This window comes from Aethalodelphis obliquidens, unplaced genomic scaffold (genome assembly GCF_003676395.1).
Source record: "Aethalodelphis obliquidens isolate GAN/ISIS:26980383/991018 unplaced genomic scaffold, ASM367639v1 scaffold22, whole genome shotgun sequence".
Lineage (NCBI taxonomy): Eukaryota > Metazoa > Chordata > Mammalia > Artiodactyla > Delphinidae > Aethalodelphis > Aethalodelphis obliquidens.
In genome coordinates this window covers 12,554,823-12,570,686 of record NW_020837966.1, presented here as the reverse complement: position 1 = coordinate 12,570,686, position 15,864 = coordinate 12,554,823, and the positions used below count along the sequence as shown (strand labels likewise).

General features: G+C 42.9%; 1 protein-coding gene across 3 annotated transcripts in view; it reads left to right on the top strand.

Annotated features, from left to right (window-relative positions):
* ADAMTS9 (ADAM metallopeptidase with thrombospondin type 1 motif 9) overlaps positions 1-7,835 on the top strand; it is a 168,999-nt gene extending 161,164 nt beyond the window's left edge. For all 3 annotated transcript variants that reach the window (XM_027121317.1, XM_027121318.1, XM_027121316.1), the window contains 2 exons: positions 3,982-4,076; positions 5,999-7,835. In XM_027121317.1, coding sequence (XP_026977118.1) covers positions 3,982-4,071 — 90 coding nt within the window. In that variant the 3' untranslated portion in view covers positions 4,072-4,076; positions 5,999-7,835. The remainder of the gene's footprint in view (positions 1-3,981; positions 4,077-5,998) is intronic.
* Positions 7,836-15,864: the final 8,029 nt, after the last annotated feature.

Genomic DNA, 15,864 nt, shown 5'->3' with positions numbered 1-15,864 from the left:
TACACTCTAGGGGAAAGACAGACATAAAGAGAGAACTACCCCATGTTATAGGGTGCTGTGCAGCAGGTAACTGCGTCAGAAAAGTTTCTCAGGGGAAGTGGTCTCTGGGCTGGGTTCTGAAGAATATACTGGGCAAAAGTTGGGTGGTCCAGTGCACACAGAGAGGGCGAGGGAAGAGAGTTCCAGTGAGAGGAGTAGCATGTGCAAAGGCCCTGTGTTATAAGAGGCGTGTTAGAAGAACAACCCAAAGAAATGCGGAGGAGCAGGAGTAGAGAGAAAAGATGGGACAAGACAAATCCAGACAGGCAGGCAGGGTCAGCCCGTACAAGGCTGGAGACCAGGGTTCAGCAAACTTTTTCTGTAAAGGACCAGCTAGTAAATATTTTAGACTTTGCCAGCCAAGAGGTAAAAACCATTGATATTATATATGTATTTATATGACAAGAGCAAGAACAAATTGACATAAAAATTTTAGTGATTCAATTCAAAGTGTAATAATAATTGAGTATAAATTTTTGTTATCCAGATCTACCAAGGAAAAGTATGAAATATTGAGAGAGGACAACATTTTGCTTAATTAGTGTTCTCTGCTGTCAAAATTGATTCTAAATGTTTATTTGTTAATGCGGATCTGAAATGAGATTTTCTGTACTTCATCTTTATAAATGTCATCTTGCAGGGATAGGTATTGCCAAATACTAATATTGTCCACAACCATATCATTTTAATTGACCGTATTCATGTCTTGGCAGGCGTTGGTAGAATTCTATTAGACTTTTCACTTGATATCTGCCTTTCAGCGTGTCATTACATTACAGATGAATCACTTGTAATTGAAGGTGAGATGGAAGCCCCTCAATTACCTCATTAGATGGATTTTGAAATATGAAAATTTCCTTTGCGCTTACGTCCAAGTGCAAAAAATACTGGTGGAACTGTATTTCACGCTCAGAAAATATATCCACTATAAATGTACGTGGAATAGCGATAAAGCTTCTTGTTTTAACATTTGACAGAGTGGGAAGTGTGCAACCTGCCTTAACATGATTTATGATTCAAACAATGTTAGTTATTGAAATGACTTCACCACAGTATAACTTTTGCCTATAAGTGCAGTTTTTGCCTTGTAATTTTAGCTCCCATTCATTAAGAAACATTATCAAGTCAGTAGCAAAAGATAATGTCCAAAGCCATTAAGTGTTCAATGACAGTGATTGAGAACAGTTCTTCTTGTTCAGAAAATTTTTAATCCCAGCCCTGAGCTCAAAATCACAGTAAAACTTTACCACTGCTGAGTCATCAATCTGCTCTGTGTTAGGATAAGTCAGGGTATTCAGCTTCTGGTCCTGACCCCAAATTTCCAAAACTGATGCAGGTAAAGTTTATGATAGAAAAGGAAGTTCATTATTAACACCACCGGTTCTGTAACACCAGGTAGGTCCACGTATTTTCCACAATGAATAATCACAGGCTTTAAACATCTTACATTTTCACAAGCTTTGTAAATCGGTCCAACTAAAGCTTTTCCCGCTCCGCACATATTTCTTCCCATGATTAGTTGTGAACGCATCTTAGCAGATTACACTTCAGTTTTTCTGCACTAGTGTTTTCTCAACCTCTTTGAAATACTTCCACACAGACCATTCATGGAGACTAATTCTTTGATCACTTCAAGCTCAGCATGGTCTCCTCAAATAAACAACTGAAGAGTATCAGTAAAATCTATCTACTCACCAAAAACCAAAGGAAACCACTCCAATTATTCGCTTTGTTTTTTAATTGATTATTGGTGCGGCTCCCAAATGTCATTAAATTGTTGAGCAACTGGTCTTACCAAAGGGATAATAGTCTTAAACAAGTTGATTTTCTCTGGACACATTTTTTCAGCAATTACAATTAAAGAAGATACCATTAACTCAAAGAAAACATTTATTTGTTTTGCTAACAAATGAGCCATTTGGAAACTTACACATTTTCATCTTTTATTCTTACTCATTTTGATTTTTTATTTTTGTGAAGAATTACACTATGGTGAGATATTCTGTTCTAAGTTTTCTAAATTCTTTTTTTTTTTTTAATTATTTATTTATTTTTGGCTGTGTTGGGACTTCGCTGCTGTGCGGGGCTTTCTCTAGTCGCGGCGAGCGGGGGCCACTCTTCATTGCAGTGTGAGGGCTTCTCACTGTGGTGGCCTCTCTTGCTGCAGAGCATGGGCTCTAGGCACACGGACTTCAGTAGTTGTGGCACGTGGGCTCAGTAGTTGTGGCGTGGGCTCTAGAGTGCAGGCTCAGCAGCTGTGGCGCACGGGCTTAGTTGCTCCGTGGCATGTGGGCTCTTCCTGGACCAGGGCTCGAACCCGTGACCCCTGCATTGGCAGGCGGATCCCTAACCACTGCGCCACCAGGGAAGCCCAGTTTTCTAAATTCTTGACCGTTGCTCTCCTGTGAGTTGGGAATATTGTGACACATGCTGAATGTGGTGATGTTGGTATATTGTATTCTTTTAGCACAGCTGCAGTGCCATTGCATGATGAACACAATGCTTTGCCATCTAAATGTGACAACAGAATAATCCACATGCTACTGTACCTTAAAAGTGCAATAGTCAGGACTTCCCTGGCAGTCCAGTGGTTAAGACTTCAGCTTCCAACGCAGGCGGTGCGGGTTCGATCCCTGGTCGGGGAGGTAAGAACCCACGTGCCTCATGGCCAAAAAAAACAAAACATAAAATGGAAGCAATGTTGTAACAAATTCAATAAAGACTTTAAAAACTGGTCCACATCAAAAAAAATCTTAAAATAATAAAGTGCAATAGTAAAGTCTATGTTTGTCTTCTTTTCTTGTTTTGACATATACTGGTAATAAAAGAAACGAAAGAAAATATTATGATATAGCAACACTCATGGCACTCAAAACGCTATCACGTTACACTGTGTCACTGTGACGTGTGTGCAGGGTGGCAGCGTGAGGCTGCAAGGGCCATCCTGACCACTCACCCCTGCTGTAGTAAGTTGAAAGCAACCACAGACATGAGGGAAATGAATGAACGTGGCTGTGTTCCAATAAAATTTTATGGACCCTGAAATTTGAATTTTATATCATTTCCACATATCAAGAAGTAGTATTCTCGGTTTGCTTCTTAACTATAAAATATAAATGCTGTTCTTAACATTGGGAGCTACATCAATAATCAGTTAAAAAGCAAAGAACTTCCCTGGTGGCACAGTGGTTAAGAATCCGCCTGCCCAGGGGACGTGGGTTCGAGCCCTGGTCTGGGAAGATCCCACACGCCACTGAGCAACTAAGCCCGTATGCCACAACTACTGAGCCTGCGCTCTAGAGCCCATGAGCCACAACTGCTGAGCCCGCGTGCCACAAATACTAAAACCCATGGGCCTAGAGCCCGTGCTCTGCAACAAGAGAAGCCACCGCAGTGAGAAGCCCACGCACCGCAACGAAGAGTAGCCCCAGCTCGCCACAACTAGAGAAAGCCCACGCACAGCAACAAAGACCCAACACAGCCAAAAATAAGTAAATAAAAATAAAGTTATTTTTTAAAAAAAGCAAAGCAGTGCTTTTGAGTGGTTTCCTTTGGTTCTCGATCAGTAGGTAGATTTTACTGAGACTTTTCAGTTGTTTATTTGAGAAGACCATGCTGAGTGTGAAGGGACTAAAGAATTAGTCTCCACGAATGGTCTGTGTAGAAGAAGTACAGGTAAATTACACTTCAGTTTTTCTGCCCTAGTGTTTTCTCATTCTCCAAGAGGATGTAATCTGCGAAGATGTGGGCCATACAAAAACAGGGGCCCACAGGCCATCATTCATCAGCCCCTACTTTAGACCATGGTGAGGATGTTGGGCCCCACTTCTATTCAGAAGTGCTACCTACTGTGTGTACAGGAATGATTTCCCTAAAAGCCAGTGCAAGCCCTGGAAACCTATGAGCCAAGCAGGTGAACTAAGATGATGCATCTTTTTGCAGGATGGTACCCGGGTCGTAGGGAAATGCGGTGGTTACTGTGGAAAATGTGCTCCATCCTCTGGCACTGGCCTGGAGGTTCGAGTTTTATAGTCATGGTAAGTGTCTGTCTGTCCCTGACTCTGTCTCATTCTTTCTGTAGCCTAATGATTAGCAGATGTGGGCGGGTCGTTGGCCCCTAGGCAGGTGAAGCTGACTCAGTGCTATTTGACCTTTGTCTCTCCTGCTCATCTATCCTCATGTGCCTGAGGCCGTCTGTGCTCCATTCTTGGACATGCAGTCCCTAGACGTCCTGTACCAGATTCCTCTGTAGTGCTTATTAAAAGTGCTGCTTACTGGGCTCCATCTCTAGAAGTCCTGCTTCATTAAGTCTCTGGTGGATCCAAGAACCTGTATTTTTAATGCAGGGAATTCTGATGCAGGTAACTCACAGATCACCCTTTGAGAAATACTGCCAAGGAGTGTTCCAAGTGTAATATAAATGACGTTCATGAAGCCCTGACTGTGTGTCAGGCACCGTGCTGAGCGCCGGGCAGGCGTTATTTCAGTGAATCCTCACCACGAAGCCACAGTCTGGGGCTGTTATCCTCATTTTACAGATGGAAGCTGAGATCCACAGCAGTTAAGTAGCTGGCTTAAGGTCAGATGGATTCCCTTGGCAATAACCCAGGAGTGTCCTACCCCAGAGCCTCTCAGTTAATGTACTCTTCCGCACGCTTGTAACTCACAGTGGGATCCAAGGACCAGCGTGATCCGCATCGCGTGGGGACTTACTAGGAGTGCAAAATCTCAGGCCTCCTTCTAGACCTACAGAGTCAGGATCTGCGCTCTAACAAATCCGCAGGAGAGTCGTGCCTGTTAAAGTTTGACAGTTCCTGGTATAACTATAGTATGCCAGCAAGTTGTCCCTCTGCTGGGCAGAGGACTGAACTGATCACTCTTTTTCTCATCCCAGTGCCTTTTACGTACAAGGGCTCAGCCAACTCAGGCGACCCTCCTACAACTTCCCTCAAGCTTCCAGCAGCCCATTACCCCGTTAGGCTCTTCAGGATCCTGGCAAAGGAATACCTAGTTGACACTTACGTATCAGTGTCAGTGTTTAATTAAAAATCCATATTCAACCTTATGATCTCACATTAGGATTATTTCCACTTCAGGAGGCCACGGGGGGAAAAAAAAAGAAAGAAAAAGAAAAAGAAACTTACTGTCTTAAGTAACTGAGATGTCCAAGCGGCGGTCTGACTTCAGGCATGGCTGGATCTAGATGCTCAGAGTCATCAGGACTCTTTCTTTCTCCATCCATCAACAATGCTTGCTTCTTAAGTGTCTTCATTCTCAGGCAGATCATCTCCTCCACACCATGGTCCCTGGCAGTTCTAGGCTTACATCATCTTTACAGCTCACGGCTCCAAGTAAATGCTCATCTCTGGCATCTGTTCTGCACAAGAACTCTGGCTCTGATTTGTCACATGGCCATTTCCAAACCAGTCACAATGTCCAGGAGACTGGGATCATATACCCACCTAGAGTTGGGTGACTGACTGACAGCTTCATTTGGAAGAGGGATGGTTGCCAAAGAACCAGAAGGAGTTTATCAGAAAAGAGGGGAGAGAGGCAGGCAGAGTCAGCAGGTATCCATTAGAGATTCCCATTCAATATGTATTTTATATATTTTATATCCAATAAAGTAAATTTTATATGTATTTTATGTACAGTAACATTCGAGTGAGCACAGATACACAACATTTACGTGCATGTATAAAAAAGGCTAGAAGGAAATACAGCAGTATTTGAAGAACGTTATCTCGGGTTGGGGGAATCACAGGCTAATGGTTTTTATTTTATTCTCTATACACCCCTGGAATTTCCATGTTACTTGTAGCAAGTGTTATTTTTTAAATCCAGAGAAAATAGTGTTATTTTCAAGTTCTCTATGTACAAATTTATGGTTTACCTTCTCTTGACTTATGTCATTTGAGACAGAAGATTTACATTTCCTGGTTGGTTCATTTGTTTTCAGGTGCTCTGAAGAGGAAGCCGTTATGGGATGGATGAAGGATAGTGATGAAATACCTCCACCTTAAAATTTGGGTGTATGTGTGTGAGCGTGTTTGTGTGTGAGGACTTGTATGCCTGTGTGTGTGTGTGTACATATGCATATATATATACGTATATACACACATATATTCACATGTATGTATGTGTGTGTATATAAATGTGGAATATCCTTATGATGTAAAGTTTAATATTTATGTTTGAAATTATTTATTGTGATGTAATATTTTTGTACGTAAAATGATTCTTTTATGACTGCCTTTCACGTTACTTTGTCCCCTGCAGTCAGACCGCTGCATTTTACGTACTCTACGTTATATGTAGTACTTTGACAAAAGTGATCCTTCCTTATCACGGTACACTATTGTTTACTTTCTATCTGTAAATGTTTTATTGTTACTTTTTTAAAACTGTAATTTTTTTTTAAAAAAACAACCTAGCCGCCATCAAGGTGCTACAAGAATCGTATGAGGATATTTTTGGCCTTTCTAGGAACGTATCATTAGCCAATCAGTAATTCAGTGATGTCACAGTTTGTACCAGCTATTAATTATGTTAAATATCTATTCAGTTTCATGTGATCTCTGGGAAAAAAGTGGCTGCCTTGGTGCTAATGTTGTATGTATTTAAGTGATCATCAGACTCAGAAATGTAAACGCTTTTAATAAAAGGGAGAAGCTAAAGGACAACTTCCAGTGGACAGAATCACTTGGAAAAAATAAGACCAACTGTTTACCCCTGTTTTTGGACATGCCTTTTTGGGAAGAGAGTTGGACTTTGTTCTTGTTGTTGTTATTCTTATCAATACTTTACTTCAGTTCATGGTGCCTTGGTCTCTCTGTGGTTAAATGGAGGGTCCCCCAAGCAGCTTCATTACAGAGTGACATTAAGCAAATGAGAGCCGCTCAGCGTTTTGCCAAGATTCTGAAATGGTGTCTGTGTTAACAATTGCGACAGAGGATGCACGAGGTGGGGGTGACCTTCGACACCTCAGCACACCTGGAGAAACTCAGAACCGGATTCTTAGTTATCAGGATTGACTTTTGTATGAAAATATTAGCTGGTGACTTGACGCCTTTGAGCCCTGAGCCTGAAACCCTGCCAGTGTCCATGGCTGCTGCAGTAATTGGTGGCATTTATGAGAAGAAATGAACTGTGGAGTACAAGATGCCTGAGTCTTATTGCCCATTAATCTTTGGATTCCATTCATCTTTGGAAGTCCTGTTTTTTTCTCCTTTCCAAAATGGAAGTGCCAAAGCCGTGGTCTTTCTGCCCTTCCAGCCTGATTGAAGAAAGGTCACGGCCCATGTCAGACACTTGATTTGAGGAGCCCTCCCATTTCCAAAAACCAAAGAGATTAGGAGAAACCTGGCAGCATTCCCCAAAGCCAAACAAACTCCAGAGTGCTCCAGGAAGTTATATCAATATATGAATAAGTGTTATCCTCCATTATTAATACAGTGTGAAAATATACTATGAATAAATACCATGACCACATCCAAACATTTGTGTTTCACATGGTTTCTGGACTCTTGATTCAAATTGGAATGAACATATCTCTAGTTTTTAAGATTTCCGGACTGAGAAGAAATGCAGACTTTCTTAATCCCATTGATTGTGTTTGTCATTCTGGAGACAGATAAAGAATGGGGACTGTCCCCAAGGTTTGTCTTTTCATCACTTAAATCAGTTGAAGTGGTTATTCTGAAACTTAGAGACAGAAACCTCTTGTTTGTGTGATGGGGAACAAGTGAGCAAACAGAAGAGGAGATTTAAGTGGGGTTTGGGGGCTTAATTGTTAATATTATGTAACAGTAGTTTCTATTCTAGAGACTGACGGTGTCCTGGGAATTGAGAGCTTTCCAAAGAAATCTAATGAACAGCTAATAGTAAGTGAATATCCACCATATGCCGGGGCCCTTTACTAAATCGTTTTAGCTCATTCTTAGAACCACCAAGTGGAGCAGGTAATAGACTTGCCATCATTTTTTGTATAAGGAGACAGAGCCTTCAAGATACACATGGGCCCAAGGTCACATACAGTGAATAAGTGACAGTCTCAGAAAGAACTTTGGCTCTGATTGGGTTACATGACTACTTCTGGACCAATCACATTGTCAAGATGGCTGGGATTATGTGCCCACCTAGAGGCACGTGATCACCAACTTCAGTTGAAAGACCAGCTGTCCCAGAAGAGAAGGGTTGTGTTACCAGAAAAGGGTAGATGGTATGGAGACAGGCAAAAGCAACACATATCCACAGGAGATTCCGTGTGTGTGTATGTGGTTGCATGCACATGCATGTGTGCAAGTATAAAATCTCCAAATCCCATAGCTCACACCACAGTTCCATAGTTCCTTGTCACCCCTCAGCTTCATCTGAGACTTGGGTTCTAGTCCTTTCTCTGACATCTAGTAACTGTAGCATCCTGAACCGTAGTAGGATAAAGATGTGTAAAATGAGGCTATTGAAATGCCTCCTGTCTACCGTGCGGGATTGTGTTTTCTATAGCTGCACTCAAAATACGCATCCGCACATTTAAGCCGACAGCGTGAAAGCCATGGGTTCTGTATCAGTTAGGAATTGCGTTCAGCTGATAATTACAGAGACCTGACTGCAATGGCTTACACGTTAAAAAGTGTATTTCACTGTTATATTCAAGAAGCCTGGAGAGAGGCGATCCAGGGCTGGTATGGCAGCTCCACAAACTCCTCAGGGACATAGTTTCTTTATCTCCTTCTCTCCTCAGTCCTCCCTATTTCCATATGGCTGCTAGAGCTCCAGCAATCACTCCCAAATTCTAGGCAACAAAAACAAAGGAGTGGGGGCTTCCCTGGTGGCACAGTGGTTGAGAGTCCGCCTGCTGATGCAGGGGACATGAGTTCGTGCCCCGGTCCGGGAAGGTCCCACATGCCGCGGGGCGGCTGGCCCCGTGAGCCATGGCCTCTGGGCCTGCGCGTCTGGAGCCTGTGCTCTGCGGCGGGAGAGGCCGCAGCGGTGAGGGGCCTGCGTACCACAAAAAAAATAAATAAATAAATAAAAATAAAATAAAGGAGTGGGGGAAAGGGTAAAAAGTAGCCTCGTCCCAGCTTTCTACTCTGTGAAAGAGGTTTTCCAGAAACTTCACCCAACAAATTCCACTTATATCTGCTCAGCCAGAATTGAGTCCTGTCTTACACCTAGGCCGCAGAAGCAGTGGAGAATTAGGGTTATTTCACAGAGTATATTGCCAAACTAAATAAAATGAGGGATCTGTTCCCGGAAGACGAAATAGACTTAAGAGAAGCAATTAGAAGTCTCCGCAACAGGTTCAACTACACTGACAAGAGGGAATGGTTTGGAAGCAATGATCATAAAGTAAGCAAGAGATAATAGGATCTGGGCTGGAGATGTGACCATTGTAATGGTAGAAAATTGTAGAGTGATAGAGGTGGTAAAATTAACAGGAGCTGACAGTGGGTAGATTCGGGGTGGCCTGTGGGAGAGAAGGCACTGATCGGAATTCAAAGGTGAGGTTTCATTTGCCTGAAAATACAACCAGGGTGATAGAAAGATGAATGTTTGGATGGGTGAAGGCACAGATATAATCTATTAGATTCTGTTCATTCTTTATATCTTTATAGCACCGCACAGATTAAATATTGTCTTTGTGTTCTATTCACTGTTTATCCAAATACTATTTGTTGCACATCATTGTTCTAGGCACTAGGGATGCAGCAGTGTACCGTTGATCCTTGAACAACACAAACTTGAACTGCACAGGTTCGCTTAGGCGTGGATAGTTTTCAATAGTAAATGCTACAGCACTACCTGGCCTGGCATTAGTTGTATCTACAGCTATGGAAGAACTGTGGATACAGAGAACACAGTAAGTAATAGGTGGATTAACCCCGGTGTTGTTCAAGTGTCAGCTGTATTAGGGTACAGGCTAAGAGTCTGTGTCAGTCCACTGGGGCTGCCATAACAAAACACCACAGTGTGGGTAGTGTAAACAACAGAAATGTATTCTCTCGTAGTTCTGGAGGCCAAAAGTCCAATATCAAGGCGCCACCAGGGTTGATATCTAGTGAGGCCTCTCTTCCTGGCTTGTAGACAGCTGTCTTTTCACTGTGTCCTTTCCTTGGTGTGAGCATTGAGAGAGAGAGAGAGAGAGAGAGAGAGAGAGAGAGGTGTGTCTTCCTCTTTTTATAAGGATACCAGTCCCTGTTGGATAGGGCCCCTCCTTTATGACCTCATTTAACCCTTATAATCCATATCTCCAAGTTCAGTCATATTTGGGGTCAGGGCTTCAACATATGAATTTTGGGAAAACACAGTTCAGTTCATCACAGAGCTGTAAGAAAGAGACCCCAAAATAAGACTGACATTTATTTTTCTCTCGTTCGCCGCGTAGAAGTCAGCAGGCAGCTGGGCCTGCTACGTGACTCTGTTCTGTATGTCTTCAGAGGACTTGGGCTCCTTCTGTTTTGTGGCCTGGCCTTTCTCGAGGTGGTGTCCTTATGTGGCTCATCCTCACTATGTCTGTGTCCAGTCTGCAGGAAGGGGCCAATCATTTTCAAGCAATACCTGAAAATTAAAAAATGACTTAAAAAAATTTTTTTAATACTGGAGTATAGTTGATTTACAATATTGTGTTAGTTTCAGGTTTACAGCAAAAGTGATTTAGTTATACATATACATTTATCTCTTCTTCTCCAGATTCTTTTCCCATATAGGTTATTACAGAGTATTGAGTAGAGTTCCCTGTGCTATACAGTAGGTCACTCTTCATTATATATTTTAAATACAGTAGTGTGTATATGTTAATCCCAAACTCCTAATTTATCCTCCCCAGTCCCACCTTTATCCTTTGGTTACCAGAAGTTTGTTTTCTCAGTCTGTTTCTGTTTTGTAAATAAGTTCATTTGTGTCATTTTTTTTAGATTCCACATGTAAGTGTTATCGTATGATATTTGTCTTTCTCTATCTGACTTCACTTAGTATGATAATCTCTATATTCACAGTTTATTAGCAATTGCTTAGCTGCAGAGCCTGATTTAAAAGCAAGAGGAAATGTGCTCTAGTTGGCAACCATGTGCCCCGCTAATGCTGAGTGGAGGTGGGGCTTCCATGACTAAAAAGAAGGAGGGAAGGATGGCCCCTGGGCAGATTAGCTGCTCTGCCACAAGCAGTGAACAAGACCCACAAGAATCTCTGGCCTTCAGAGCTTACATTTTAGTGGTGACAGATGAGAGAGAAAATAAACCAATGAGCAAGTAAGGCACTCTGCAGTTCTTTTCCAGTAATAGATCTGAGCGTATTTTCCATGATAGCCACCCATATACCATCGTGGCACGTCATGCTTCTCCCTGAATCCCAAGAACTTTCATGCCCCAAAGCTTTCACACGTGTCTGTTTTTTCTTTTTTTTTTCCAGTACGCAGGCCTCTCACTGTTGTGGCCTCTCCCGTTGCGGAGCACAGGCTCCGGACACGCAGGCTCAGCGGCCATGGCTCACGGGCCCAGCCGCTCCGCGGCACGTGGGATCCTCCCAGACTGGGGCACGAACCCGTGTCCCCTGCATCGGCAGGCGGACTCTCAACCACTGCGCCACCAGGGAAGCCCCGTGTCTGTTTTTGCCTTAGCGTGTCAATGTTTGTTTCTCTTCTGATTCATACAAAAGTAATAAAGAGTAAGCAAAACCTAGTATGGTAAAGAAGTACCAGAGGGAGAAATAAAGAAGGGAGAAGAAGGAGGGATGCCTGGCGCCCCAGGGTGAGCATGTTGCTGTTTTAAACAGGGTGGTCAGGAATTTCTTCTTTATGAACTTACATAGCTCCTAACAAAGCCCTGGATCACCATAAAAGCCTGGCACCAACCGCAGTGGGTGTGGAAACTCTCTCTGCCACCAACAGATGGCCTGAGAGGTCCTGCTCTGTTATTTTGGTATCAAGTCTAGGCATTGCACTATTAAACCTGCAGTTTATTTCTGCTGGTATTTTAGAGGTGATTTTTCAGGGTGTGCATAAAACCTTTAGAGGCCCTAGGCCCTAAAAAGTTTATGCTACTCCCCTTAAATATGTACCTCAGACCATGAATTTAGGGTTTTTTTTCCCCATGAAGACTATTTTTTTAAATAATACCAAATATCAATTTTTCCCCTGAAACCTGAAGACCATCTTTGGTGTAGCCCTAGGCACATGTTTTTTCTGTTCAGTAGGTGATACAGCCAATTTTATAGCATTATTAATTGCAGTGATTTCTGATAAGGACAGAAGGAGCAAATATTTAAAGTGCTAATAAGAAGGACATTCAGTTACAAAGGAAAGAAGATAAAATTCCTATATAACTTATACTATGTCACTTTATTAGGATTTAGAATCAAATGCCTTGCAGGCTGTTGATAGGAGAGTTACAGTTAGATCAAATGGTGTCTGTAGGTAGAAAAGACAATTAATATTCAGTTTATTACATTTACAAGTTCAAAAACCTAGCTCTTCCTTCAGCTTTGGAGTTCGGCTTACAAATCCTATTATTTTACTATTTATTTTACTATTTATTTTATCAGCCTACTTTTTAGCAATTACTTTTTAAAAACTTCTGAACAATATTTTCTCCATTCGTCACTTACTCAACAAAAAGCCTTTAAATATTTTATATGCTATTTATATATTTAATGAAGTTTTCCTGTCTTAAGCCCTTTAATTATCTGACAGAGGTAAATATTTCTGAGTACTTAGATAATTTTTATAAATATAAAAATATAAATATTACGTAAATCAGTGACCTTAAAGTTCTTTTAAATACTCCTAAGTGGCAAGTTGATTTAGAATGGTTTTAACTTAAAATTACAAATGAAAATCAAGTACTCAATGACATGTTTGTTTGGGTTTTTTTTGCGGTACGCGGGCCTCTCACTGTTGTGGCCTCTCACATTGCAGAGCACAGGCTCCGGCCGCGCAGACTCAGCGGCCATGGCTCACGGGCCCAGCCGCTCCGCGGCATGTGGGATCCTCCTGGACCGGGACACGAACCCGTGTCCCCTGAATCGGCAGGCGGAGCCCCCACCACTGCACCACCAGGGAAGCCCTGGCAGGTGGATTCTTAACCACTGTGCCACCAGGGAAGCCCTCAATGACATGTTTTAAATTGGCCTTATAAGCTACTACTCTAATATTTCAGATGTTTAAAATTATGACAATTACATAAGCTATCAAATTTTCACATGTCCCTAAAACCAAAAATCTTAATAGTGGTTCTGATTCCCTTAGACATTTTTGTATTCTAAATCTTGCTCTTAGCATGAGTAAAAGTTGTGAGCTCATCCAACTGTTGTAAAAACCAGAGGTTCTCCTCGAGCATAAGAGTTGGAACAGCAGAGACTGGGATGGTTCTTCTCACTCCATCTAGGGAAGACTTGTGTGTTTTTTTTTTTTTTAAGCTGTAGATGCTCTTTAATGAGGATTAAATAGGAACAGGTGGGGATTCGATAGAAAAGCATGTCAGCAAGGCCCTGGGATGCCCCCCAAGGCCGCCGGGCAGGTCCTGTACCAGCCCAGCACCTGTCTTCTGGGGCTCCTGGGGCACTCGCTGCTTCAGGCTCAGGCCTGGGTCTTCAGAAAGCCGGAGTCCTCTGCTGGGCAGAGAGCTGCTCTGCGGCTCTCTATTTCCTGTTGCTGCCATAACAAATTACCTCAAACCAGCCTTAAAACAATATAGGTTTATTATCTTATAGTTGTGAAGGTCAGACATCTAAAGTGGGTTAGTAGACCTGCATTCCTTCTCTGTTCTCTAGGGAAGAATCTGTGTCCTTGGCTTTTCCAGCTTCTAGAGGCTGCCTGCATTCCTTAGCTGGTGGCCCCTCCCCTCGTCTTGGAAGCCAGTAGCGTAGCATCTTCCAGTCTCTCTGTCCCCTTCTACTTCTGCTTCCTTCATCACATCACCTTTTCCTAACTCTGACTCACTTGCCTCCTTCTTTTAAGGATCCTTGTGATTGCATTGGGTCCATCAGGTAACCCGGGATGATTTCCCTATTTTAAGATCCTTACCTTGATATGATATCTGCAAAGTCCCCTGTCAAAAGAAAGGTCACGTATTCCCAGATTTGGAAATTGGGATGTGGACATCTTTGGGGTGGGAGTGAGGGGTCATTATTCTGTCTACTACATTTTCCACACATTTAAGGACTAGAGAGATTGGCCAGATGCTGACGTGATTGTCCAAATTCCCAGTGAGCCACACTGACCTTTATGTCAGTGAACTTCAACTTCAAGAGAGGGATGTTCCCATAGCCCATGTTCCTGGATTCAAATTCTACATATTACGCGATTTTTCCACCGGCATTCCAAATTCTATAACAGTTAGATTGCTTCATTGGCTTTGGCATGTGGCCCTTATATATATAGACATCTTCCTGTCTTGGTCCAAAGACTTTTGAACTTGTCAAGAATTTTGTGCTCTTGCATATGCTTCCCAGGACATAGAATTCTTATGGTACTAAAGTGATGGTGCACTGAATTCTGAATCTCTCTCATGCTTGGATAGATCTGACCTGCCATCAGGCTTATAGGGCCATCTTTATGTTATAACAGCCTTCTAGGACATGAGCCATTATTAAGTATAGAAACTTTCATAGGTACCCTTGGTAACAGTGCCTTCTTCATCTTTCTTGTTAAGCCAGGATATCTCTTCAGTGCTTGGTGCTAAGTTTCACAATACCGTAGAATGGGTACACATCTGGGAGCCTTCTCGGCCCCAGCATACTCTGGGCCAAGGCAGGAGACTTCAGGGGGTCCCTTTGTGGTTCGTGGGCATACCACCAAGCTTAATCAGTATCCTTAGGTGTGGAACCTGAGAATCTGCCTTTTAATAGGCTCCCCAAGTGATCCTGTGTAGACTAGGGAAAGCTACCTTTCAGAGCCTCTTCTTTCATGCAGCAGTGAGGCTGTCCAGGCAGTGTCAGTTCCCTTCACCCTGTCACCCCAAGCACTTCGTATTTGTCCTCTGTGAGCATGCAGTTGGTACCCATAAGCTCTAGAACAAGATGGAATGGCTTGTCTTGCTTCCCTCACTCCCTAGCCGTGTGACCTGGGACAAGACTCGTACACTCCCTGGCCCCCCCCTTCCTCTTCAGTGGGATGAGGGATAATAATGGTACCCATGGCACGTGGTTGCTGTGAGGCCTCAATGTGCTCCTACATTTAAAGCACTTGGAACACTGCCTGTGTTAAGTACTCAGTATCTCTTAGCTACTAGAAACTGACTAAATGCTATAGAAACCATGGTTTACTTTGGGAAGGGGTACCGTGGGAAAGGTATGAAGGTATTGGCCCACACTCTTACCTCCACTCCATGTCCTAGAGTTGAGAAAACTGCGTTTTCATGTATGTGCCTTCCTCAGGCTCCACTTGTTCGCAAAATACCGTAGTTCTTTCTGTTTCCCTTCCCAAAGTGTAAATGAAAGCTGTGTATCAGAGGATACCGTCAGGGCTAGAAGGGGCCTGAAAGGATATATAGATCAACAACAATAATAAGAACTATATCCCAAGCATCATAAAACTGCATTTATTGAACATTTACTATGTGTGATGGTTAATTTTATGTGTCAGCTTGGCCAGGCCATGGTACCAAGTTTTGAGTCAGACACCAGTCTAGATGTTGATGGGAAGGTATTTTTCAAATATGATTAACATTTAAATCAGTGGAGGGACTTCCCGGGTGGCGCAGTGGTTGGGGGGTCCACCTACCAGTGCAAGGGACACGGGTTCGAGCCCTGGTCGAGGAAGATCCCGCATGTTCCACACGCGGAGCGGCTGGGCCCATGCGCCACGGCGGCTGGGCCTGCGCTCTGGAG